General features: G+C 41.1%; 1 protein-coding gene across 3 annotated transcripts in view; it reads right to left on the bottom strand.

The window, feature by feature from the left end:
* The window catches only part of LOC145450787 (dynein beta chain, ciliary-like), an 82,508-nt gene that overhangs the window by 5,349 nt on the left and 50,677 nt on the right, over nucleotides 1-26,482 (bottom strand). For all 3 annotated transcript variants that reach the window (XM_080329293.1, XM_080329292.1, XM_080329294.1), the window contains 31 exons: nucleotides 24,216-24,399; nucleotides 23,986-24,148; nucleotides 22,877-22,976; nucleotides 21,467-21,679; nucleotides 20,774-20,914; nucleotides 19,548-19,785; nucleotides 19,226-19,288; nucleotides 18,263-18,446; nucleotides 17,750-17,957; nucleotides 17,092-17,235; nucleotides 16,861-17,028; nucleotides 16,644-16,801; nucleotides 15,929-16,057; nucleotides 15,636-15,861; nucleotides 14,871-14,939; nucleotides 14,624-14,807; nucleotides 13,849-13,922; nucleotides 13,559-13,676; nucleotides 13,345-13,500; nucleotides 12,001-12,232; nucleotides 11,144-11,311; nucleotides 10,352-10,481; nucleotides 10,183-10,287; nucleotides 9,777-9,888; nucleotides 9,292-9,416; nucleotides 8,580-8,841; nucleotides 7,944-8,213; nucleotides 7,218-7,252; nucleotides 6,901-6,926; nucleotides 6,644-6,737; nucleotides 6,524-6,588 (listed from right to left, as the gene is read on the bottom strand). In XM_080329293.1, coding sequence (XP_080185419.1) covers nucleotides 6,524-6,588; nucleotides 6,644-6,737; nucleotides 6,901-6,926; nucleotides 7,218-7,252; nucleotides 7,944-8,213; nucleotides 8,580-8,841; nucleotides 9,292-9,416; nucleotides 9,777-9,888; nucleotides 10,183-10,287; nucleotides 10,352-10,481; nucleotides 11,144-11,311; nucleotides 12,001-12,232; nucleotides 13,345-13,500; nucleotides 13,559-13,676; nucleotides 13,849-13,922; nucleotides 14,624-14,807; nucleotides 14,871-14,939; nucleotides 15,636-15,861; nucleotides 15,929-16,057; nucleotides 16,644-16,801; nucleotides 16,861-17,028; nucleotides 17,092-17,235; nucleotides 17,750-17,957; nucleotides 18,263-18,446; nucleotides 19,226-19,288; nucleotides 19,548-19,785; nucleotides 20,774-20,914; nucleotides 21,467-21,679; nucleotides 22,877-22,976; nucleotides 23,986-24,148; nucleotides 24,216-24,399 — 4,544 coding nt within the window. The remainder of the gene's footprint in view (nucleotides 1-6,523; nucleotides 6,589-6,643; nucleotides 6,738-6,900; nucleotides 6,927-7,217; nucleotides 7,253-7,943; nucleotides 8,214-8,579; nucleotides 8,842-9,291; nucleotides 9,417-9,776; nucleotides 9,889-10,182; nucleotides 10,288-10,351; nucleotides 10,482-11,143; nucleotides 11,312-12,000; nucleotides 12,233-13,344; nucleotides 13,501-13,558; nucleotides 13,677-13,848; nucleotides 13,923-14,623; nucleotides 14,808-14,870; nucleotides 14,940-15,635; nucleotides 15,862-15,928; nucleotides 16,058-16,643; nucleotides 16,802-16,860; nucleotides 17,029-17,091; nucleotides 17,236-17,749; nucleotides 17,958-18,262; nucleotides 18,447-19,225; nucleotides 19,289-19,547; nucleotides 19,786-20,773; nucleotides 20,915-21,466; nucleotides 21,680-22,876; nucleotides 22,977-23,985; nucleotides 24,149-24,215; nucleotides 24,400-26,482) is intronic.

Genomic DNA, 26,482 nt, shown 5'->3' with positions numbered 1-26,482 from the left:
AGGGTACGCACGGAAAAGACCAGCGCAAAATACGCACCGGTCACACGAAATAACTGTTATATATTGATATATATTGCAATTGCAAGGTCGTTGACCATACGCAAAGCACGCAGGTGAGGCAACAGTGACTTCGAGGTATCATTAAGAATGATTAGCTTGTAAATTTGACAACTCGGCACAGGTGTCTGTTATATGCAAAACCATACTTTCGAGCTGAGGCCAGCTGAAGTTGTACACAACCACGGGCAGAAATCAAAGGAAAATCGGGAAGATTATGTCAAAGATTAGTCGCTTTCTAACTACAGATAAGACTGGATTTTTGGAGAATCCAACATTCAACGCGGTACTTCTGGTGACCTTGCGTTGACTAGGATTCGGGCACGGAATGCATATGAATCACCCACTGTCTATACCGCTAATAAAACACAGTGTTTTGCATATGACTTGTCGTAAAGACGCGAGAGAAAATATCACATACAAACATTCAGTTTGACATTTCTCATTGTGCACATATGTGTAGGTGTGTGAAAATATTGTCGGCCGCGTCGTAAAAGTTCTGGTAGATGTTGGGTTGCTGGTAACGTGAGAAATCGCGCGCCACAGGAGTCGGAATTCCCCGAGACTTCGATGTAATCTATGATTTCATAACGCGATGTCTTGACATCTATTATGACGCATTGTACGCTCAGCGTTTGTTTACTGAGTCCTGACAAATTTGACAAGATATATCAAAAGAGCATGCCACGGTACAAAGGAGAGGTCCACTAGATCATCTTACGTCTTTAGATAACGAAAATGCGTAGAATAAAATCACGGACAGCGGCGAGTATAAAACAGACATGTTGACTAGGCAGAGCAATGACCATGACCATCAGCAATGTGAGCACTGGGCAGTCAGCATGCACAGAGTGGCATGAAGAGTGTTTTGTGCAAATTCACATTTCCTGCAAAGGCGGTGGTATCCCATTGTGGGGGAAGTTTGGTAATGAAAGTCGTAAGTCGAATCGAACCCAAACAACAAAAGCAGGTTTCCGCAACTCTTAAACCGGAGAAAAATAGGATTTTATTATCCTGTTGCATATTCATCACCTGCTGCATAATGAGCCAAGTCGGAACGGGGACAGCGCTCGATGCAATCCGTACTAATACGAAAGATACGATTTCGCACCAGGCACGCGAATTCAAATGAATTGCGAATACCTACCAAACAATACTTGAACAGTAGAAATAACAGGCAACCGGGATATATGCCTGATAACAGGGAGGAAGAATTCGCCAAACGAGGTGACGAGATATTTGTAGGCCGCCTGACGCCTGCGTCCGACACACTGGCGGGGTCAATATGTGATCGCATAGAGCGGCCATAGAAGATGATTATTGATAGGAGAATGTGACAGTTGCGAGGAATAATATCCTAACAAACGGTTATAATTTTCGTGGAATCAAACGTAGTGATGAGGACTCTGGTTGGAAATACTAAATTACTAGCGCTACTGCTACTACTAAATTACTAGCGTAGCCGAAAATAGTAAAAGGTACGAAAAATTGTGTTCCCGTTTAATATAAAGCAGTGGTTACCAACCGCCGGTCCGTAAAAATATTTCAATTTTATGCCCAATTATAAAAAATGAAAGAGACTTGTCTATTGAAATAACGTAAATTGGAACCCTTTTTGACGTAATATAGGGTTCATGATACAGGTTTGACTTCTGCGTCACAATGCTGCAAGTCGTGTCCAAACTCTTTAAAAATGGCCTGTTATATGTGAAAGTCAAGAATAATTAAAAAGAAAAATCTGAGGAAATTTGACAGCACAATTCAGCGACATATGGCAGTATTATAGAATCTAGCAACGGTGAATTACAGTTTCTTTGAAAAGAACCCAACAGTCAAAATCGAGTTGGTGGTTTTAACAGGACTTTGCCTTGCAGTAACTTCGGTCGAACAGCGCATCACCGGAGGAGTATAAAAACAGCGGCGAATTTATCATTGAGTTAAAGTTCCAAATCTTCAATTTTTACACTCTGCGTTGATTTGGTCTGAAATAGTTCACTGGTTTGCAAAATTTATTTTGAAATATTACTTGTCCGCAAGCTGAAAAATTGACGACCACTGCGATGGTAGGTTTATGCCGCTGACTCCCGATTTGATATCAATCGGTATCAAATGACATCGCCAATTTGAAGGGTTTTATCGGCGCAATAGTGCGTGTCGGCTTGACCTGGCGCATTGCTGCGTCTATATCAGTCCCGACGGTTATCGCCAGCTCAGAGTTGATCTGGGTTTCATCAACTTTCCTTATCAAGCACCGTCAGGATCTTCCATCCATTCCACTTTCGGATACGATACCAACACGGGAAGTCTGGAGTGAACGCTCGCAGACGGTGTATATTCTACAGTAAACTTTTCATAAAACGCCCGCGCGATAACAGACATAAAACACCCCTTTTATCTGCCTGGAAATGGGCTTGCTCCCAAACAGTCATTCGTTCCACAGGAAGGCCTGCTGAACTGGGAAAGTTGGAAATAGCAAATGGTTATAGTATTCGCCGATGCTGAAGCAGAGATTAACTGCACAACTGTACCACTACAATTATCCCAGTAACTGTGACCGATAAAATCCACTGCACGATATCATGCGACACGTTTACAAGAAACAAATTACATCTGTAGTGATACTAAGGTGTGCGTCACGAAATTATATTCTCTGTGGTTGTCGCAATTCCAACGGATACATTATTTCAGTACGGATGTTACTCGACAGTTGGATGCAATGCGATAACATTTTACTCAGTAGGTATAGAAGTGGAGTATCCCGTCAAAGTAGAGAAGGATTGGGTTTGTACTGAGAAGGCATCTTTGAAAATGCATTTTCAAAGGTTGTGGCCCAGGAATTATCTGCCTATAACCATTAAGGAGGAGTGTCAGATTCCGTGGTCGTGATAGGATTGCTATTATACTCATAAAAAACGATGGGAATGTGCGCATTGAGCGCTTTCCACTGACTAGAAAGAATTTGCAATCCTGAAAATGAGTCTTTGCCCTTCGAAAATGCTGGATCAGAAGTGGAAGTAGTAGAAATGCATTAATACCAAGTCACTAATACTTGCCGTGTTTTTCTATGTCGAAATTGTCCATACGATATTCATCAAATCTGGGGGCTTGAAGAGTACTAAAGTAGAAGTAGAGCAAGAAAAACTAAATTGAGTGCTCTGCTTATATGCATGCGGGACTGGACAGTGGACACATTGAAAATATTCACAAAACAGTAATTTCTCTTGTTCTAAGCCGAAGACGATATCCGCATGGGCTCGCGAATTACAGGAACCATCCATCAGGATATCGAAAGATTTTCCGAACTGGGTCGCAAGATAAATTCGATACAAGACACCCGGGTCGCGGCGACACTACCTCAACTTTCCTCCAACAACCGGATAATCGCCAATACGAACGTATCCACGCGTGTGGTCACGGTAACCCGACCAAACTTTCACTTACAGTTCGTTAAAACGCGAGGTAAACACCGTAACCGCCGTTATCTGCTACTCTCCGCTTCATCCATCAATTTTAATCAAGCCGGCTCGCTGCGCGAAGGCGATGCGCGTGAAGGCGATCCCGCCAAAACCTACCTGGGCTGCGTCTCACATTCCGCGGGCCACCTACCAAGAAAATCCTACGCCGACGGATAACGCTGATGAGTATTTACCCCACGACTAATTCCGCCGTTGAGCGGGGGCGTGTTTTTACCATGTAGGGCGAAGCGATACCGGGTTGTAACGCTTCCTGTAATTAATGGCTCCTGGACGGAATGCGAGCATTCGAAGGGGTGAATACGATGATTTTTTCATTAGCTGTGAAATTGAGCGATGGATTATATCAGATAATTGCATGTAAGCTGATTGTGGAATGAGAACGCGGCTGTGACGTGACAGACTTAGTCGAATCTGTAAAAATATGAGACTTGCCGGAGGTCTGTCTGTCTGTTTGTGGTATCCATGGTGTTTTCGACTACAGTGGTCATTTACACCAGGCCGATCATCTGTGATTCCGTATCTGCCGACTGGTAGCACGGCCCATTTCTATACTATACTTTTTAAGACAGCAATTGCGCGGATCAGATGGCGAGGACGAGCCTTGATAACAGAATAATTATCGTATGCCCTCAAATGGCAGTAGCAATTTCCAATTAAGTAAAAAGTAGCTATTCTGGAGCTAGTTTTGCTTGAAACACCGAAAACTGCTAGGTAAAAGCCCTGGTTAAAAGTAGAAGTAGTCTAATATCATAACCATTTGAGTAAGTAGTGAACGTAGCCAAACTTACTTGAGTATTCCGAAAAAGTAGTACATTGTTACGTGCCACCTCTGGATTCGTACATGTATATTTTTTAGCTTGCGACACATCTGCTATAAATCTACAATGTAGGATCGCTCATTTTAAGACGGATTTACATCGCCTTTTACACCTATCCTTCGTCTTTTGGGCCGTGACATGATTCTGGCTGATGTAGCATTTTTTATTACCGTTCGGCAAAGTCGGTTTCCCGAGATCTTTTTGTTTGCGTCAAACAACACCAGATCGAATTTTCCTCGTTAGAAAAGTCCAGTCTGAGAGTAAAAAAAAATACCCAGGCTCGGGTAGGGGGTTCCGCGGAAGAGCAAGCAACGCCGAAAGTGTCAACTCATTTCATAACAAAGGAAGAGGAAGAAACATCTAGTCAAAATACATCTGGTTCGAGTAGGAATCGACAAACGTTTCTTGGAAGCACGTTAGCCCATCACGCTGATCAGCAGTGAACAAAAGTCGGTATAGCTAAATCGCCGGAAACCCTGAATTGAGATGTGGTTCTACAATAAATCTCGGTGACTTCGGACTTTAAGGCTTTGGTCATATCGGGTTGTTGCTGTTTTGACTTTCACGGATTTTCCGCTACTATGGTCATTTACACCAGGCCGATATTCCTGAATATACTTCTGATCTGCTGACTTGTATAGCACGGCCCAGTTCTAGTCTAGACTATATATAGTAAACACCGCTCACGCGGATCACATGGCGAGGAGAAGCCTAGATATACCTCCAACACTTAGGTAAAAATTCTAAAGCCGATCTCGGTCGGACTCAAACTCGCAATGCATTGGTGTGTCCCTGTCAATACCATATAAAATCGGTTTGACAAAAATTTTCATTTTATGACTTGCTTGGGCGCAACCAGTCGGCAACATGCAGTCTTCAATTCATCTCCAATTCATTTTTCGGACGTTGTGACGACACATTGCGACCACCTGCGTCGTTTTCTATAAATAGCTACGTTTCGGAAGGACGGGGTGCACAACAAATGCATGCCGTCTGATTGACAAATTGAAAATGCTTTCGTTGTCAGTGACTGGCAATCAGCCTAGTTAGTACCTGCCTACAACACGAACGGGCTATACCATGGCCTACTGAAAACAGGTAGGCCATGGCTACACCGGAGAGAAGTATTCAATGGAGTAGATCACGATTGAGTCAGCCTGGTTCGGAAGCAAATCGCGCGAAGAAAGTGTCATAAACGCAAATGTCACGTCACAACGTCAAAACAAATGTGTAGAGGCAAAATGAAAAGCAATCCCGCAACTTGTCGCTACCAGACTTCTTATAAATTTCCAGAATAACTGAAAACACTATCCGTAACTGGCATGGAATGGAGTGAGTCTGAGCAGTTCATAGTAAACGCAGTACGAATCCATCCGGAATAGCAGGGCCTGCTGCATTGGCGGCGTTCATAGAAAATTTCACAATATGTCAATACTCTCAAAACCTATTCAAGATCATATTCCGCGACACCGATACGGGATAGCACAGTAAAATGGTATTCGGGGTTACCAGCGACCGCCTGTGTGCAGCGAATTCGAAGCACGCAACTTCAAAGGACCCCATCACCCGTCCGAGATTAGCCCAGCCACACGCGACATGCTTTGTAAGAAGCTGGCGATTGCTATCTTCAAACAAAGCGGAAAGTATCGGGGCGATTATCGACTAATGATATCTTCACTAATCCGCGGACGTGAGTCAAGTACTACAGTTTGGGTAATTTGGTGTTCTAGGCTGTACTGCGTACAGCGCAGAAAGGAGTTTTCAGTGTGAGAGCAACATTTACGTAATTTACATATTGAGGTCGCTGAATAGCGGTTTTCCTACTGCATTCGATACGGTGGCGTCAAAATCTATATTTATTTACTGCTATGTCGTAGCTATATAGTTTTACTGCACACTTATGGAGCACGTAGCACTGTAGCAGCCATTGGTTAGGCTTGGATGTGAGCTATTTATTAGAGAACTATTAGGATGCAAATTATGATGTTTGTTTGTATAGTGACGAATAGGCACTTTCACAGTCATATAATTACGGACTTCACCATAATGACGACATAATATGACGATGATGACGCAATTTCCTTGCTAAAGTGTGTTTTTCTGGCTCCACCCTGAGCACACCCTTAAATTGTAGTGTATCCAGAACAGAAACCCAAAAGGTTTCCATTTTACCTCGATTCCTCGGGCCGGTCTGTTTCGTCCATCAGCGACTGGAGAAGGCTGCCGTCCGTTGAAGGCTGGAAAACAACGGAATGTACTTTCTTATTTATGGTCTCACAAAGAACAGGCTACCGGTCGTTGGATGTTGCTGAAGACTTCCTGCTTAGCGCCGCTGTTTACCGCTTCTTGTGCCTCTTCAGCGCCATCAGACGACCGCTGGGTTTCGCTGTGACAAAGATCAGATTTTGATGAACTACTTACAATACTTACTGAGCTGCTTACAATACATTATACAATACAATACAATACAACGAAATGTTATTTATACGTGCCGATCGATCTCTCTATGCACATTGCACAAGCATAAAAGGGGTGAAACTGATACTTACATTGGCTCTGGTGTGGATGAAGGAATCTGCAATTACAACACGAATGTTACCAAAGAATTATTCAACTATATTTTACAGTTTACAATATACAAGAAAGATATGTATCAGCCAAAACATTCCTATTGGACGTACACTGCTGTGATGCGTATGAAGTCAATCTGAGAAACATATTGGCGAGCCGATCACTGGGGGACAATAGAGCTTGTTTAACAACATTTTCGAGCTTGTATAACAACAATTCGAGCCCTGCCCCCCCCCCCCCCGTTTTGGGAAATCTAGCTGCCCTTTTTTATGCGGTAGTTACAAAGAGTCCTTACCTTATCATTCTGAGAATGAACACTGTCACTGTCCTCTGAAAAAGAAAATCGGAATTAACCACCTACAGTCGGCCCCAACCTATCCATGATGGACACATATTCACAAGGGAATATAAATCCGGAGTATCATGGGACTGCGTCACTAATCGCTTGGAGGAAATCATGACTTATAGAAAATGATCGAAATATTTTTGGTTAAACGTTGAACTCTTATAAACGCGTCTACATTATAGAGTGTTAATAAGCATGTGTGTTGTGATCATTCAGACCAATTGATCATATTTGAAGCTACATTTGTACAGCTGCCGACCATACTTTTAGGAGCAAATTGGAGGTAGCTAGTTTAAAATTATCGAAATGAATATTTGCAACAGACACGAAACAACTACAAATAGGTACATGGTACAATCTTTGAAATATATATTCAGTTACGTGATAAAGATTTCATGCGGTTGTAATGACAATTACACTCTTAAAAGCGATGCAAACTTACCTACTTTTCAAAATACCAAGGGTAAAAAGAAAGTAGGTATAATCAAGAAACTGTTCCAGTAGAAGTAGTCCAAAAACATAACCAATCGAGTAATTAGTGCGACTAGGCAAAAGGTACACGAATACTATGGAAAAGTAAAAATATTTCGCTACTGGCCACCTCTACATACAGTCTTACACCCGACAAACGATACCAAATCAATCTCAAACAGAGCTATCTCGGAATCAACATACCATGTTTGTCTTCAGATTCTTCTTGTACTCTCGACGGAGGTTTCCGCGCTTGCGTGTTGAGAGGCAACGTGGAGGCTCTGCTAGATAGCGAAGCTTGGCTGGACGACTTGTGTTTCGATGCCATTGCGACAGGGAGCGGTTCCCCGTAGGATGAGTTGGACAGCTTTCTTTTCGCCATTTTCGGTAGTTGTAATGTCGCTTGAGACGCGATACTGTCTCTCTTACCGGTCACGGAATCGGCTTTGGCGGACACGGACCCCACCGGATATCCTAAATCAGATTGTCAATGTCGTCGTCATTGGTAAATTTATTGGAAGCAGAGATTTACTAGTTAGTAGAAAAGTAAGTATTCTAGGCCTAGTTTTGCCTAAAAAAACTTAACACTGTTAAGTAGAAGTGGGAACAGTCCAGAAACATTACCACTTACTCTGAAGTTTAGGTACTTTATTTCTGACTATCCCTTCCTATTACCGATTCATCCAATCTAGTCCCCTCCTACACAAATACCTTATTCATGTACATCACTTTTTAAAATCTGCCGAATTACGGATGTAACAGACAATATCCTTTGGGTCAGTCATACTCCATATCAAACAGGCATAAATTCGTACATCATAGCAACATAACATACAGTACCTGTCAAGGACGGGTGAGCGGACGACAAGCGAGTAGCGGATCGTGACATGAGATCGCTAACGTCGGGAGCGATTCGATTGTAAACTTCTCTTCTTTTCTTGGCCATGTAGGTACGAGTCTTGAATGTGTCACGCTTGACCGGGCTGATTCCGGTTTGCAAGACAACGCTCGCGTTTTGGATGTTCATAGAAGGCATTCCAGGCTTGACGAAGGACTCTTCGTCGAGGGGCAGGGGCAAAGTATTTACATACACTTGCCGTGACTGAAAAAATTCATTTAAATTGCATCATCTTAATGCGGTATAATTGCAGGACAAGTGATAAACCCGCTGAGATTCGGTCAACATTTTCTAAGGATTTTCCAAATTATTCCTATAAGCACTGTCGATTAATAATTTCCATCATCCTTTTTCTCAAGATTTCAATTTCTGTATGTTCCCTATACCTACTATTAATTAATTAATAATTTCATTACTCATTTTTGTCAAAATTTAGATACTTAGATTTTTCTGATGTCTTCTATTGATAATTCATCCCAAACTAGAAAGTGTCTGATCAATGATACTGGTGCTATTTCATGATAATCCACTATCCTAGATCTTTGCGCTTGTCGGCTAGCCGATCTGACATTTCCTAGTTACAATGTAGTCATCAATATTTTGTGGGGATATTTTGCAAAATCCGAAGAAGGTTCTAAAAACGTAACATCGTACCGAGTTCATGTAGATGGGAAATTGATATTCGTTACTCTTTGTTCCATCATTCTTGACATCCGCGTAAAGAAATATTGTCGGTAGCTCACTTGTTGATTCCGTGTTCGATTGATCGGTAATGAAACCTTTAATATTTAAAATGTGAGTTAGAGTGGATTTATTCCGGTAATGGTAATCCTGAATTCGGATTCAACTTAGATCTTTTCTTAATATTCATATTGACATACCAGGATTCATCACACATCATTTATTGTAATTAGTAGAAAAAATATCTGTGTGCTGGATGTCTTGAACAAGCCAGTTACCTTACTGGTGTGTCACCTGCCACAAACATGACAATAACTTGGGGTTAAACACCTCCAGTACCATTCTCTACAACGTAGCCTCATTCGCACTTGCAACGGTGTATATCATGTATAACCCAAAGGAAGCATGAACGAAGCATTTTTTATGCTGAATAGCAGCACAGGGCAAGTTTCACCAACCTTTTCTAGGATCCCAGGAGCAGTTCAGTGTGTGGAGCGACGTCACCAAGAAACCGGGTTCTTGATCAATTGCTTCGCTGTCGTCCTCCAAAAATTTGCATTTCAACTGAATCTGATCACAGATTTAACAGATTTAAGCGGATGACAGAGTATTACTTTGAATGTGGGCTGTCGGAATAGGTATAACGACGATCAGCTTTTGCGTCGAAGAATGTCTGATTCACAACGAGTACGTTAATTGGCATACCGATTTTCTGTATCACAGTTTTAATGTCATTACTCTGACCCATAGTAGAGTTAACATTGCATTTTCAGGATGGAGCTATTACTACTATGCTACCTGACAGGAATAAAACTCAAGTAACATTACTACACATGTACAGTCTATGTACAATGTTCTACCTACCGTTTCAGTTGGTGAATCATGCTCCACGGCTTTTTCGTGGCACAAAGCGCACAGAAGAGCGTTTGGATTAACCAATCCACCCAACCAAACAGTAGACAATTTACCCTGAAATGGAAGTAAACGAAGTTGTACTACGATGTTACATAGTGGAATAGCTGGCAATACATACCGCCGGAGAGTTGGTGCCGACGGGAACCAAGCCTTCCCGTATCCACAACCTAAACTGTTTGTACTTTTTATTAACATCAGCCAGCCAGGTGAGAAGTGTGTCGGTGCTTGGTCTCTCACTCGGATAAAGCCTGCAAAGTCAAAATTTTATTGCACTTTAAATAGGATATCAAAGCAAGAAGACATAACCGAGCCATCCAGACCAAGCCAACGCAATGATCATTTCTAATTAGTACTTGAACCCAGTTTGATCAAGCTCTCTATTGATGTTCTTAATGTTCATCTTCTTAATACGCACACCTGATTGCTTTCATAATTCAAAACAATGTAATCGTGTAATTAGTAAAAGGATTGATCTCCAAGTGGATATATATTGACATAGCTTGCTCCACTTGAAGCTAACGTGATAATCTTACAGTTATCGCCGATCGCGGTCCATATTTATTGGAATTGAAAAAGTCAATTATGAGATAAAAGAGTTCTTTTAGTCGGCTTTTCTGTTGAGCTAAAAGACTTTAGGTAATTTAAAAATACCTGATACATTAATTGTAAGCACACAGAACCTCATTTACCTTATAAATATATCATCGATATGTCTTATTCATAGGAACTGTCGGATAGCCGTTATGTTGACATTCACCACAAATATCATTCTTACGCATTTAAAGCATATAAATTCCATTCAAAGTGCAGGGTCAAAGCTAGTACCTGCCTCACTTCCAAGCTACTCAAATAAATGGCTACTGCAATACATACTATCAATGTCCAGATTCCAGACAGCTACTGAGCTTACCACGTGCAAGGAATCTCTCCCGCGAGCAGTGCGTTTGCCGTTTCGTTGAGAGATTCAGGCACTTTGTAGTCGGAAGAAAATCCGAAGATTACTTTTAGGTCGTGGAGTTGCTGATGGACATGACACAGCATCGAGTTGAACCAGTTACATTCGTTCATCAGGACAAAGCTGTCAAAAGTATGCATGGGTATCATGATATCAGACATGTGAAAGGTTTGTAATTAGCAAGATAGGCAGAAAATGACTTGGACTTAATGAGGCAACGGTGATTCATATTCATCATGTCTAATTGTCTCTGCATGTAAACACAGTTTTCATTGTTTTCGTGATGCTAAGCACAAGCAAGTCATTTCTGAGGGCGGGTGCAAATCTAATATTGATATTAATGATTGATTGACTAATATCATATTAATGATTCCATTTTTCAATCTTCGGGAGTTTGCAAATTACCGCAATGATTCAAAAACATGGCCGTATTGAATACTATTGAAAAGGAGGAAAGTGAAGTAGAGACTCTCAAACTTCATATCAAAGGCAATGTATCAATGGATGCCAATCTCTTTCCATGATTCAGAGGCCATCATATGGCCAAATAGATAGCATAACGGGAATCTGCAACAAACGAGTAATTCTAAACTTCATAAGTCGTGGTCAAAGTCTATCTGAAAGGTGTAGTTTACCGCAAATATCATTTCAGAATCACTTGCAGTTCATTGCAACTACAGAAAAGTAATTGCCAGCTGTAATAACACCGTTTTATAATACCGGTCACATGGAGAGATGCGAAGCGATACCAAATGCTAAAATCTTCAAATGCAGCGCGGATATGCTGTTTAGCTCACTAGCATTTGTGTTACCTTATTGATTCTGGGAACGGCGTCGAGCTTGGAGCCAAGTCACTCAACACGGAAGGGCGATGGTACGGGAAGTCGTAATCCAACAGCGTGTCTTGTTGGTCGATACCAAGTTCCAACAGCGGAGGTAACTGTTCTGAGCACAATTCAAACACGGGTTGCAGCAAGGCGAGAGTTACTGGATTCCGATGAGCTTCCGATAGAGGATCATGGAGCGCCACGCAAGTGTCGTAACCTGCACAAAAATGGACTGCTGGTTCGAGTAGTTTTCATATTTCAACACACAACAAAAGTAAAAAGCATATAGCACACAGTGAACGTTGACAAACCATGTATGAACATCGGTAAATGCATGTTATGATTTGTGGAGAGGGTTAGTAACGAAGTACTACTCGATTAAAAGTAGAAGTAGCAATATCCGAGTAAGCAAAAAAATATATATGGTAGGCGTAGTTTTTCCAATAGAAATGCCAAGTGCCAGGCAGAATAGTAGGTAGTGTAAAACATAATCACTTGAGAAAGCACAGCAAGCAGGCAAATTGCAGTTGAAGTGTCACTAAAGGTGTAAGCTTGATGCTGACCACCCCTGTCAGTTCATGCAATGTAATTTCTCGAGACTGCTTCCACACTTACGTACCATTCAAAACTACATACTTTATGTACTCTGGATTTTGTAGAAAGTAGTTTTGGGACATGTTTGCATCACATATTTGCAGTGTCAGTCATTCTATGTCAGTCGTGACGATGCATCTGGCTATTTCGAATGCAGTCACTTCCAAATAATCGCTAAAAGCATGGTACCCCTCGGACACATCCACGTTTTGAAACGACTACACAGACTGGGAATTATTTAGATTGAGATCGTGTTGGGCTTGAAATCTTAAACCAGGATTTCGATTTTTTTTATTTGGTTGAACATGTTATTATGGTTTGTGACGAAATATTTCTGGAAATTTTCTGTCCCCTTCTCCGCACCTTCTTTGTATTCAAGGATATTTACACATTCCTGAGCCACAAAAGAGTATTGCTACTTTCCAAATCTACTAAGTACTTTTGGCGTGTCTAGGAATATGCGACTATTACTCTCAATTGAATATAAATTGAAGCAGTAAATGTAATTATATTTGAGTAGAGACGTTGACTACTTTGACCACCTCTGTGTAAAAACACCAACACACTATTTGCAAAATCATAAAATTTTATTAGGATGATACTCTGTATAACGAAAATGTATGATTCCTTTTTTCATCACATTGGATCAGGATTTAGCGGGCCTGCCGACTCCCATACTATTATTCATTTTCCAAGATGAAGAATGATAGCTCATAGACGACATTGTCTACACACCTGGCCTGTGCAGTGCATTGAACATGCCCTGCAGTTGCTCCAAAAATTCACCGGTTTCCGTCTGCGTTCTCCATTCCAGGCCTGATTTGTCTATCGAGGTCAGACGAGCCATGTCGATATCTTCGGGAAGATTGGACTCTATCCACTGTTTCAAATCTGCATGAAAAAAATAGTTGAAGTATTTATGGAAAAGTTCAAAAACGGAACATTTTACCGGCTTGCGTCATGCTTCCAGTTGGAATTGGAAATTCTGTGCCATTCATAACGAGGCTTGATGGATTTTCGTTGATGACTTGAGATAGAATATCATCAAGCATGCGCTCGGTGAATGCCTGGAAATAGAATCGTAGACCTGCACGGATAGTCCAAATAGAGGTTGTTCAATGTTCATTAATAAATATTTTTGTCAAATTCTACTCAAACTTGTGCATTTGTACTTGTGCAAGGCATCGATGTATTTTCATCTGGCAACATAAGAGAAACTACAAATTACAGCAACCATACCTTGTCTTGTTGGCACGTGACAATATCAGAATACAGATTCTTGATCAGGGTCAGGCTGTGCGCATGGTTCTTTTCTGAAAGATGAAAAGAGTTGACTTGACAAATCTTGTTTTGAGCCGCTGCTGCAATTTATCAGTCGTTTTAGTTTTATTACTGTTCGGTTTATCTTACAAATAAGGGTGGAGATTCATATTGTATTTACATTCTTCTTATTACTATTATCGATATTAGTACGGCTGCGACAAAAAGACTGAACGGATTTAATGTATTAGAAATTCCACTTCTGCTCTGGGTTGGAACCTCTAATTAAAGTCTTAAATCCTTGCCATGAAACTGTAATTAAATATTTGATATCCTCAAATACATTTACAATACAATTAAAATCCACATTCGTCTTTGACTATAACGGCACCTAGTAATATTTCACTAATGTAAAATATAGCCAACCTAGTGATTCCAAAAATCAATAATTCATTTCAATTTGCCTTATTGTTAACAATTTTATCCTTTAAAAACACCACAAGTTTTCTGTCGAATTGACTTGGAGTGGTCTTTGGAATCTAGCTGGGCCTAGAAGGTGTATGCAGACTGCAGAGGCATGCACACTGAATGATAGGTGATAGACGATAACATAAAATCGAGAAGATATAAAAATGAGGTGGCATGTGTCGGCGAAGCCAAGATATCAGATCGTGGTCTGGCAATCTCGAGCGCTGACCAGTAGTTATTCATTAGAATCTGCTTGCATCTGCTCATCAAGAAAATCTGATGCTACCTGAGATGATATAACCAATGGCTTGAGAAAGCACGGAATCAAATATGGCATATCTTCTTGTAGCACCGTGCCATCCGTAACATTGTCGGCACAAGACCAAGCAATGACACGCGCATAAACCATACAGCAGCACGACAGATGAGTTTTGAGATGAAACGACGGATTGAAACAGCTCTTCGGGAATCTGAAATTTGCAAATAGACTCATTCGCAGTCGGATACGCCAATGCAAGAAATATCAGGCGTACCTTTTCAATAATTTGGGTCATTGAAGTTTTGAAAAGAGGGTGGTCGGTATTTTCTTCCTCTTTTTTCGACTGAACATATAAATTCGTTTTCATTCAGAGATAGAAACAAAACAACCATGTATGTTTGCAACCGGAATACAACATACACACCGGCACACTTTTATACATTCCGTATACCGGTACTCAGTAAATATGCACATTGCACAATTATAACTGGACACACACTCTAAAAAAGGACAAGTCTGTCAATGAATTTGAAAGCTAACTTTTTTAACATGCTAAAATAATGTTTGCAATGAATATAGTTTTAAAATATTATTGTCAATGATAAGTTTGCCTACCATTATCCACACCATATTTGTTAACATTCTTGAGTAAAATATCATATTAGACCTTGCCACTTTGAGCATCGACCATAGGAGAATTGTGGCAATTTACGACTGCGAAACCTAGTTACAAAGTGCAATGGAAAAGGTATGGACGAAAAAAAAATTATCTAATGTTATTTTCTTTTTAGGTCGCATAAAAGGTACATGGTTGAAATTTCCTTGTAAATCATGCTCTCATGACGTGATAATTTGTGATAGTTGAATACTTGACTCGAAGCATAATACTAAATTCAAAACCAAGTCACTCATGTACTCAATTATGCCCAGTCCTAATACATCTGCTGCGAAATATTCTAGTCCAAACCGAATATAGGTCTGGAATTTGAGCATAAATCAATCACTGCTAATAATCTGTCTCGAGTCGAGATCAACTCACTGTTGCCACATCAATCAGCGACTTCCAAGATAACTTGTACAAGTACTGCGTCAACGTTGACGGCACAGCTGCGCTTGGCCTTGTCGTGAGCCACACGAGGAATTTCGGCGTTTTCCCAGATCTCTCATTTCCCGTTGCTTCGTTCGAGTCTTGCGTGGAGAGCATCTCGCTCTGACGGCTGATGTTCCCGATTCTCGCGAGATGAAGTTGTAAGTCTTCGAAGAATCTGTAGTGGTGGATGAAGGGTTTTTGTCTGTGCCGATGGGAGATTTGAGAGTGCAAAACCGACTCACTTCTTTGGGGCCAAATGTAGACCGTCGATTACCAGCCAGCTGTCGTCAGCGTGGGCCTGGTCGATAGCTTGGGTCACGTCAGGAAGGCAGCCTTCACCCACAGTGACTACGTTCAGATTGATACGACAGCTGAAACACGATATAGATATAAATATGGATATGGACGATGTTCAGTATCACTATCAGTTTATAAACAATTTCGTCATTGCAACACACCACAAGACTGCGATACAATGAAAAGATAGGAAGGTGTCGAAACGCCTTGGAGCAGTCTTTGAAATCAGACACCCTCCCAGACCGAGGCGATGTAAGGAGGAGGCATGCATACTGGAAGAAAAGTAAAAGAAGATAATATAAAAGGACCAGCTACAAAATGAGGTGGCATGTGACGGAAGGCGAGATCGATATGTCAGGTCGTGGTCCGGTAAACTTGAGGGCTGACTAGCACATATTCAGTAGAAATTGCTTGTAGTTCGACTTGAATGGCGACATGTTGGCTGTTGAATGACGCTGACTTTTGAATTACCAAAATTATCTGAATGCTCGACACATAACATATATAGAAAGTCAAAGTCGTCTGAGTAAATATCATTTCAACCCAGCCTTCTACCAATCTACATTCATTAGTTTTTGCTTGCAAAATCGGTTGCTTAGATTAGGTGGCATCTGAAGCCCGAAAAATACAGAAATATCTAATCTGAAAACAATTCATTACCTCTGAGAGAGTTTCTTAATGGCATCAGTCGGATTTGTGGGCATTTCGGTTTGAATTTCAGGATTGTGCGGGTCGGGCAAAATCAACAATATTCCCAAGGTGTTTGATATATCTTTGAACATGACATCCTTATCGATGGCCGACTTGGAAGAGATTATCTGCATGAAAAAGAGGAAGTTTCAAAGCCCGAACCCCGCCGTTTTCGGCAGACACGCACGTCTTTCAAACAGGAATCATTGAAATTGTTGGCGATATAATTCTCCATCGACGGCAGCAATCTGTCGGATCTCAAAGTGCGGATGAGCAACAGCTTTTGGAAATCCGAAAAGGGCCGTTCTACAATTTCGCCATTTACTTCTCTTCGATTTGCGGGCATATCTTCCATCTAAACAAGGTAAATTACTCGAATTAGAATCGTTCTTAACCTATCGGATAGTTCATTTTCCACCTCTGGCAGCGTCGCATCGTACCACTCTTTCCAAGCATCCGGGTTTTCCGCAAGCTGCACGCATAAGCCTTCCAAGCTGGGTAACACGGAGAAGGTAATTATGTCCTCCCAAAGATCGGCTGGAATCCAGCCCGGTACGGGAGCCTGCAAAATGACATGTACAAAATAAGCTCTGTCTTAGACATATCATGACTTGTAAGTGCTTGAAAGTGAAATTGACAATAGCTCTACAGTCTGGAAATGATCGGCAATGGCATATGGTAATGACGACTGTCCTAAACAGCCCGCGCAATATCAGGCTATTGACATTGGAAGCGTGCAGATGTGTTATTTCGAAAATTCTACATAAATTTGATGTGATGTTCAAAGTTATTAGTTTTGCACGGGGGCGTTTCCAAAACAGCACCTATTTATTTCATCTCTAGCAGGAGCATTCATATCATAACACGCAGTTTCATTATTTTCATAATCACCCACCCTGGCCTACAACTATAGCAAAAAAAACGTGTTGAAAGAGGCATACTTGCTCAATGAGAATGTCTTGCCTTGAACAGATTAAACTATTACAACAAGCAAACGGTCACTAATTTCAGGTGAGCATTGTCAATATCGATCAATATGAGTTTCATAACAGGATATCTGGCCTCCCCACGTGTACCTTGCATTCGAATTCCTCAAGCGTGAGTCCGGATCCCGAGCCGAATCCGGGATTTTCGTTGAACAAAAGGGTCAGCTCGTCTTCCGTGAACGGCACAGGATTATCGGCATTTTCATCCGCGTCTGATGTTTCGCGCCGCGCCGACAAATCAAGTTGAATGTTCAACAGCGTCAGTATTGTGACGTGCAGGCGATGCTCTGGTTGAACACTGAACAAATGCAGAACGTGATGATTTTGAATCGCTTCCGTGCCGTGCATCTTTCAGGGGAGACTTTTCGGGGCACAACACTTGAATATACCTTGATTAAAATCCAAACATGGTCACTAAAGAAGTACACCTACTTTTACAAATTACTAAGTAGGCTTTTCATACTTGCATTACTTCATCAAGTGGTTATGATCTGAGACCACTTCTACTACATCATTTTTAATAACATCAATATTAACTTTCAAGTGATAGGCCATGTTTGTGGGAGTGGGGGAGAATTTGACTGGATTAGATAATGGCGTTACCTGTGGTACATATACTCGAACACCCGTGCGGTCACGGCTTCGGTGACTTGTTCGATGTCCGTTTCCTCAAAGTCCTGGTACTCCATGGAAGGCAGGTCCGGAATAGAGGGAACCACGATTTGAAATTGATTCTGTCTACGAGCTATTTCTTCTTCCGAATCATCTTCTTCAGAACTGGTTTTGTCTATTTGAACAAGGCGATAAGCAAACGAACAGCAACAGAGAGAGGGAGAGAGCGGGATATGCTTTAACATATTGCTTGCACAGTGGGGAATAAAGTAAGTTATCTAAAATGGCCTGGATTAAAACTAACAATGCATACTTCTACGCTTCTTCAATCCAGAATTTTCAGACGAACAACGCAAACAAACAAAACGTTGACCATCGACTACAACAGTGATTCCCAAATTGTGGTGTGTGGGAGCATTTCAAGTGTGAGTACATTTAGTAGAACCAGGGTACCTATAAATTTGGGAACAGAAAAAAAACAGGTAAAATGAGATTTCTAATTATTATGCTTTGTATCCTAGTAACATTGGACTCACTAAAACTAGGTTTTACAAGTGATGCAGGGAAGCTTCATGCCCCTAGTTAATCAAATGAAGTAATGCCCTAATGGCACAAACAATCTAGTATGCTCGATTTGCTGCATGGGGGATTGTTTATCAAGCCCTGTCAAAATGTTAATTCCATACAGGCTCACTCCACCAAATCTTGCTTTCGCAGCAAACAATCTCCACCACAGTGATCTAAGTACTATGAACTTGTGGTCTAGCTAAAACAGTGGCCTTCGTCATTTGTGGTGGTGCGTGAGCTCAGTAGAAGTGCCCAGAATGAGATGCGCATAAAAAAAGTTTAGGAAGCACTGGACTACAGGCACATCGCACACATTTGCATTGTGCAAGATGCGGTACAAACTTCCAAACAATAGCCAGAGGCTCAAAAATACGGAATGGTTCGTACTTCTATCAGATGATGTATCTCCGTCGTTTGATTCCTTCGACTGGTCGGCATCAGAAATTTTACCTGCAATGGCGAATGATTGGATTGTTCATCATTGCCGTTCGGATATGCGAAGATGAGAAGGCGCGGGGTGCTCGCACAAAAATTCGGATAGGGGTATTTCTAAATTTTTTATATTTCCTCATTTCAGTTTTCCTGTATCCGTAATTTGGGCCACTTGAACAGTGAATCAAAATCAAGCCCAAAAGGACACATTCTTGTGGCCTACTTCAGTCTTGCCTACACCGAGATCAGTTGATCACAACAAAGACGTATTAATTACCGTCATCCACAGCTTTTCTAACGGCTTTCGTCGCGCTTCCCAAACGCAGTCTGGACCTGCGGCGCTCCTGCGCCTGGGTTTCAGTCAGACCGTCATCTCCATCATCTGGCGCAGATTGGTCGTCCGAACAGGGCTTCACTATCTTGACATCGGCGAGAGGGAAGTCATCATCGCCATTTTCGCCGCTCTCGTTGCCGACGGCCGAATCGAACAGATGTTGGAAGAATGGAAGAGGTATCTGAGTGATGGAAAGTGGCAAAAATAAGCAGAGTGAAGATAAACGCTATGTGACATTGCGTGTAAAGGAAGGTCGTAGATACAAATATGAGATTTGGATACGGCCGGAGATATTTGTATATCCATCCAAAATGTGTCAATCCTAGCTACTTTTGCATAAAACGGATTGACACTCCTTTCCTCAACATTCACCATTTCACATCTTTGATAAACAGCAGATATGTTGTGACAATACATAAAATTTCACAGGTTTAGTATCATCAACACCCCAGTTCAGAAAGGTATTAGACGAAGATGTGGTGAAAGGAAGAAGCGTTGGTAGTTGGTACACAAGTAGATGTAAAAGTACCTATTTCAAATCTACTTGATGTGGAAGTAGAAAATGAAAGTTTGAAAAGTCCTTTAGCAAGTAGTTCTAAAAAGTAGACTTGGTCTAGGGTCGGCAGCAGTTAATCAGAGGTGGTTAGATTTGCAATTACCTTTCAATACAACAGCCATTGGAATACAACATTTATTAAAACTCGAAGACTTTCGGGTGCCTCGTTTCAAGAGGAATTTTTGTATTACTTGCAGATATTCCGTTAGGTTGCAGTATAATTTCAAAGTTTGTTGTTGTCATTGTTAAAATGCGTATTTCATGCTGTGTAATCCTGATTGTTACGTCATACTCTACCTTTTAAATCTGTTTAAAATCTCGTTAGCGTGCCGATAACTCTTGAAAAGAGGCACCCGAAAAGTCTTCGAGTTTTGATAAATGTTCTATTGGGGTGGATGTTTTATTGAAAGCAATCAAGTTTTGTGCCACGAACAAGCTCTTTAAACATTCGAAATTGCGGGATGTTTAGTAGATGTGAGAGTAGCACAAAAACATGGCCACGTGAGTAAGTAGTGCCACCAGGCAAAATCTAGAATCCATGATAAGGAAACATTAAAAACAAAGCGCCGATTAAAACGTACATCAAGATTGCGTGAAACAAAAACAGGCCCACCTGATAATGAATGTCCAATGCAGCCAACGACCGACAGATCGAATAAAGCAAAGCCGATCTACGTGCGATAGGAAACAGCTTTTCTGCCAGCGAATTCAGCGATGCCAGTAAACTTTCCAGATTTTTCAATTCAGCAAACACCTACAAAGGCAAAAAGTCTGTTACACGCTCGGGCCGTCAATGATTTCCTGTTGATAAATATCTTCCACCACGACATATTGCCGCCAGAAAACATTCAACATAATCATCATTGTCCTAGTTTTTCACTTTATTCATGTACAAAATAGACCATCTTTTTAGTTGGTTTTTAATTCAAGAAACGATACCATCAAACACAGCGCTGCGGATCGCTGTAGATATACCAACTTCAGAAGATAGAACATTCGTGAACGGCAGGGCAATAAAATATGGCAATATTGACAGCTTGGAATATCCTAATTGGAAAATTTACAGCAGCCGCGCTAACTAGGTGAAATCAGAAAATCTGATTACATCAAGACCTAGTTTAACCTAAAGGAACAACAGCCGAAAACACATACTATAACACGAAGGAAAGAATAGAACTTTAACAACGAAGACAAATAAATTATCAATTTCACTTTCATCTCTGTCTAAATCAGGCTGGCTGAGAAGGCTTTGGCAGCTGTGACTACACGTTTCACTATATAAGGTGAAACGCATCATAATATTCACCTGGTTTTTAATCTGCACAATCGACGATATGAATCGCGTCGAGTTCTCCACTTGCTTGTGGCTGGCTTCCTTTTCGGCGACAATTTTCTTGGCGAGTATCTCATCCAATTGCGAGAGAGTTCTTTTGTGCTGCCTGATGGCTCTCAATATGTTCTTCCTCTCTGCCGCCAACTCCGGACGCATTCGAGTCAACGCTCGGTTCAGGAGGTCCTCCTAATGCCGATGAGTGATTTTTGGCATTATCAAAGTGAGACTACAGAGTGAGCTGTAAGTAAGTTACTTAGCGTGCAGCTACATAATAGGGCATAAGAACTGAATATAAAACTAAACCCTAAAGTTGGAGTCTTTTTGAAAACCACAGGTAAAATGACGCATTCTTAATGGGAAAGATTGATCTTTAGGTCTATTAGACCGAAAAGTTACTAAGTTGTCCAATAATTTACATTGACAATCAACCACAGCCATCCTAACATTTACGCCAGTCTCATGAGTGGGACGATTTTTCTTGTCATTGCAAAAAAATTCAAAATTATGTCAAAATTGTTTACAAAGTCAATATTTCTTTGCAACCTGCATTTCATTTGTATCTTATATGTTTGCACTGTCGGTGAACTTATAATTTGACTTTTTACATCTTGTAGCCTGCTTTACAGGCCTACAGTTGTAGATGGCCCATTGTCTGCTGACTGAGAATCATAAACGATCAAATAAAACAAATAGGTTGACATGGTGTTACGCTCAACCTACCGCAATATCCTAACTGAAGCAAGACTGCATGGGCGGTGGTTCTTATATAAAGAAGCGCATGATGAAAAATTGCATGTAGCCAATACTGTCAGAATGAAGCAACACGGTGTGTCACCAGCAGTGTATGTACATTGCACAACTTCAGTGTTGCCAGCCAACAACTGATGCCGTTGAACGTTCTTTCTTGGCAAGCTACTGAGTAACGACAGACACTTTCTACCCGAGAATGTAGAAAAGTATATTTCGTTGTTGTACTAGAACAAATTTTAATTATTCCTACCATAATGTGTGATGTAACTGCTGGAATTCTTCATAGATCTCCGGATTTCGTTAAAATAAAGTTTTTTCATGGAAAAATTTGTCAGTTTTCAAGTCAAAAAGTCTTTTCAGGTCAAACTACTTAGGAAGATAAGTAGTACAATTCTAACATTATGTGTAAAAACGCCTAATTTGCATACATGAGAGAAAAACTTTGTTAAAATTAAGTTTTTTAATGTCAGAAAATGTCAAAATTTTCAATTTTTTGGTAAAAATCTTCCGTTTTTACGTAGAAAAATCGCCCTACTCATGTGTTGCACCCTACTTCAGCTTCCCATTGCGGAAATGGAGATAGGTTTACATACGGTCCAAATAGGAATGAATAACGCAGAAAGTATGATCAACCTGCAAAGTTTCCTCGCTCGGTATATAGCTGATGAGCTGTGAAGCCGCAATGATGTTCGGATGCAGTGCAGAAGGTGGTTGTGCCGTGCTCATACAAAGCCTATGAGTGCAGATTAAGTCGTAGCATGAAAAATTATACAATAAAATCACCCATGATGATATGTGAATGGGTAAGTACTTGTGTTTATTAAGTACATGCATATCGCTAACATAAAAATAAATAAAGCCGATTCCCATCGTAATACAGTGCAAGAATAATTGACTGCATGTAGGCATACCCCAAATTCTTTTGAAGAGATTCAGTATCTTTGGCCTTTGGGTGCATACTTTTCTACGCCATGATATCCAGATGGTAAATTTCAACAATTGCAACTACACTATAGCGTGTGTCTCTTAGTATATTGTACTTTCCTATCAATAATGTGGCATGCATCGTGGAATAGCCTCCTGCATACATACATTTGAGGTGTAGACCTATTGCTCACAGCATTCATATTCAATGGTATAAAATTAGTAGGTCACAATGTTACAGTGCATAAGGGTCCTGAAAAAATTGTGTCATAAAACCATATTGCGTGCACTAGGTGTCTAATTATGATTCCCATAACATAGCTACTGACTGTGGTCAGAGCTCGCGTACTTTCGAATGATGATGATAAATTGGTACACATAGTATGTGAACAAAAAATTCAAATAGGTGTTGATTAAGAGACTCTGCTATGCCGTTTTTATGCTGTTTCAATATCATGAAAATTTAACAAACGAACATATGAGAAAAACCAATTCCTACACTAGCAACTTAAAGGATGCCATGTAATTCGAATACCTGAATATGAGTCTTGTCCTGGTTGCTCGACATTTGAGCATGCGACACAATGGAAGACAACAGTTGAGTATGCAACACTCTAGCACGCAACACTTGGAAATGTGACTTCATCACCCCAAAACCAACATTATCCCCAATACTAACCCTGAACTCAACCCCAACCATAACCCAGAGGTGGTCAAATTAGTCTTTGTTGGTATGGGAGACGGGACTTGGTAATCATGTATGGAAATTCATAATTTCATCCCCAAACATGCCACTGGTCCGTTGACTTTAGGCTCACCGAAACGAGTCCGGACACACGAGTCGCCGTCCCAGCCATCTGACAGTTCTGGTCTCCTCGATCAAGCTTTCGCCCGCAATTTTCCTGGTATTGGCGTGATAGATCAATGGCCGCAGCAAATTACCGGGCTGCTGCTCGCATTCCATTAACATGAGCGTGTGTCCTAACAAAGATATCATCGGGTTACTAAAGATAAATATCTTTCACTACCGCATACTCTAGGTTTGTACCTGATATGATAGCTTTCTCCATGACCATGACTTGTGACTGACCCGTCTTTGGAGTGAGATTGACAGGTACAATTTTCTTGTCCTGACTGAACACGGAGGCGTACCACTCTACTCCGGCCAAATATGGGTCGAGAAGGAGAGGGGGTCGTTGCCACGATTTTTGTAGAATCGCCGCATTTTCCAACTGCAGATTATCAATTATTGATACTAGTTATAAATTCTAGTCAAGGGTATTATTTCAATAGTCATACCACAGGTCCCTAAACACTTGTACCAGTATTGCTGGTCGTAAGTAACAACTCAGCAGTAGCACTATATGGATCCGCTTTTGGAGTGAGATGGTAATTAGGACTGAAGATGAAACCTGGTAGGTTTTTCCGTTGGATCGTAACAAGCCAGAACATAAAATTAAAGTCAGGAAAATCCTCCCCTTGTGTACAAACTAATCTAACCCCTGCAATCCGGAATTACTTATTCTGAAACAATAGTCTTAATTGCCAGAAAAAAAATTTATACTCAATTTCTGGCTTCTATAAAAATGATCAATGTGATACTATACATCAGTGGTTTCCAGCGTGGGCGATATCACCCCCCAGGGGGCGATTTGTCGGTCCATGGGGGCGAAAATAGCCAAGGGGGCGATAGGGGGGCGAAAACGGACAAAGGGGGCGACAGCGCGTTGAGGCTATATTGGCGTCCATGACCATAACTGCCACACCCAAACCCTCAATTGAGATGGGGGCTCGAGCTCGAAGAGAACTGTGCGAGAACGAGAAAACCTTGGCGGAAAAGGACTGCCTTTATGCTGACTGACTTCGATATATATACGATATACATATATATTTAATTGTCCATAGGCGCCTAAATGGCTGGCGCCAAATGTTCCTGTCCTGGCAATCAGAACCCCACAAAAAATGCCATTTCGCAGAGAAAAATTACTTGCCAGTGCAGAAATACCAATTTGAAATCGTGTGCGTCTTTTAGTTTAGTACGTATGGGCGATTTGAATATCTTTTGACATAGCAGACAGGCCAGGAAATGTCATTACATAACGAAGTCAATACACCCACGGGTCCGCTCGAATATGTTCAATTATTATTTACGGGCCCTACATTTTACAAGACACCTCACTCAGCTTTACCGGTAAATCTGAATACATGAGCAGAGAGAGAATAAAAAATTGACAGCATTACATATGCAATTCCCGATCATATTGACCGATTCAAACATGAATGATAGAAATTTTTCGTAGAGTCCAACAATTTGCGCTGAGAAGTAGCGGTAAAGAGGTATTGGGGTAGTTTTGTCTGCGGGGTGCAGAAGTTTGCTTTATCGCCCTATGGAGGGGGTCAAGACCAACGTATTGGGGGGACTGACGACGTGATGTTACGCTCCTTTAGGAATCAAGTCGGAGATATCACCTTTTTTGTTAGTTAACTCACCAAAATTTCGCTGGAAAAGTGAAATTTCGAGGTCGAGCCAAAAAGTTGACCTTTTTTCTTAGTCAACTCGCCGGTGATTTCAGTTTGTATGCCTATTTTTCGGTTTCAAATATTTGGGGGGTGATGATCTGTGTGGAGTTTGAAAAGGGGGCGATGAGTCGAAAAAGGTTGGGAACCACTGCTATACATTCACAGAATCTATCAGCCTTATCAAAATGGACCGTTTGAAATCATAAGTAGAAAAGTAGAAAACTCAGGGAAGATGTTATTTATTGTGTTACCTAGGATAAAGTATCATCCGGGACAGTGAGCAATGAGCATACTTGGTGGCATCAACAGGCAGCTAGTGATAGGCGAAATGTTTATTTTATATATGGGAGTACATAATAATATTTATGGTGGTTGATTCAAGATCCATTATTATTTGTTCATCATCATCATCATCCTCATTGGTTTATTAGCAATTTTATCAGTTCAATACCCCACAAAAAATGCGATACAATGAAAAGACAGGAAGATGTCGAATCGACAAGGAGTAGTCTATGGAATCTGACACCCACCTTGGCCTAGGCGATGTAAAGAGGAGGCATGCACACTGAATGAAAGTAAAGAAGATAGTATAGAAAAAGAAAGCGACAAGAAATAGGGCGGCACGTCATGGGAAGCGAGATCGATAGGTCAGTCGTGGTCCGGTAATCTTGAGGATGGACTGTATTTATTTAGTAGTAATTGCTAGTATTTCGACTTTAATGTGGACATGCTCGTCGACTGTCGGATGGCCGGCGGAATACTGTTCCACACATTCCACCAAAATTCCATAGTAGA

This window comes from Botryllus schlosseri, chromosome 11, assembly GCF_051294905.1.
Source record: "Botryllus schlosseri isolate E-star chromosome 11, Bs_hap1, whole genome shotgun sequence".
NCBI lineage: Eukaryota > Metazoa > Chordata > Ascidiacea > Stolidobranchia > Styelidae > Botryllus > Botryllus schlosseri.
The sequence above is the reverse complement of the archived record's forward strand: the minus strand, read 5'-3'. Positions and strand labels throughout refer to the sequence as shown.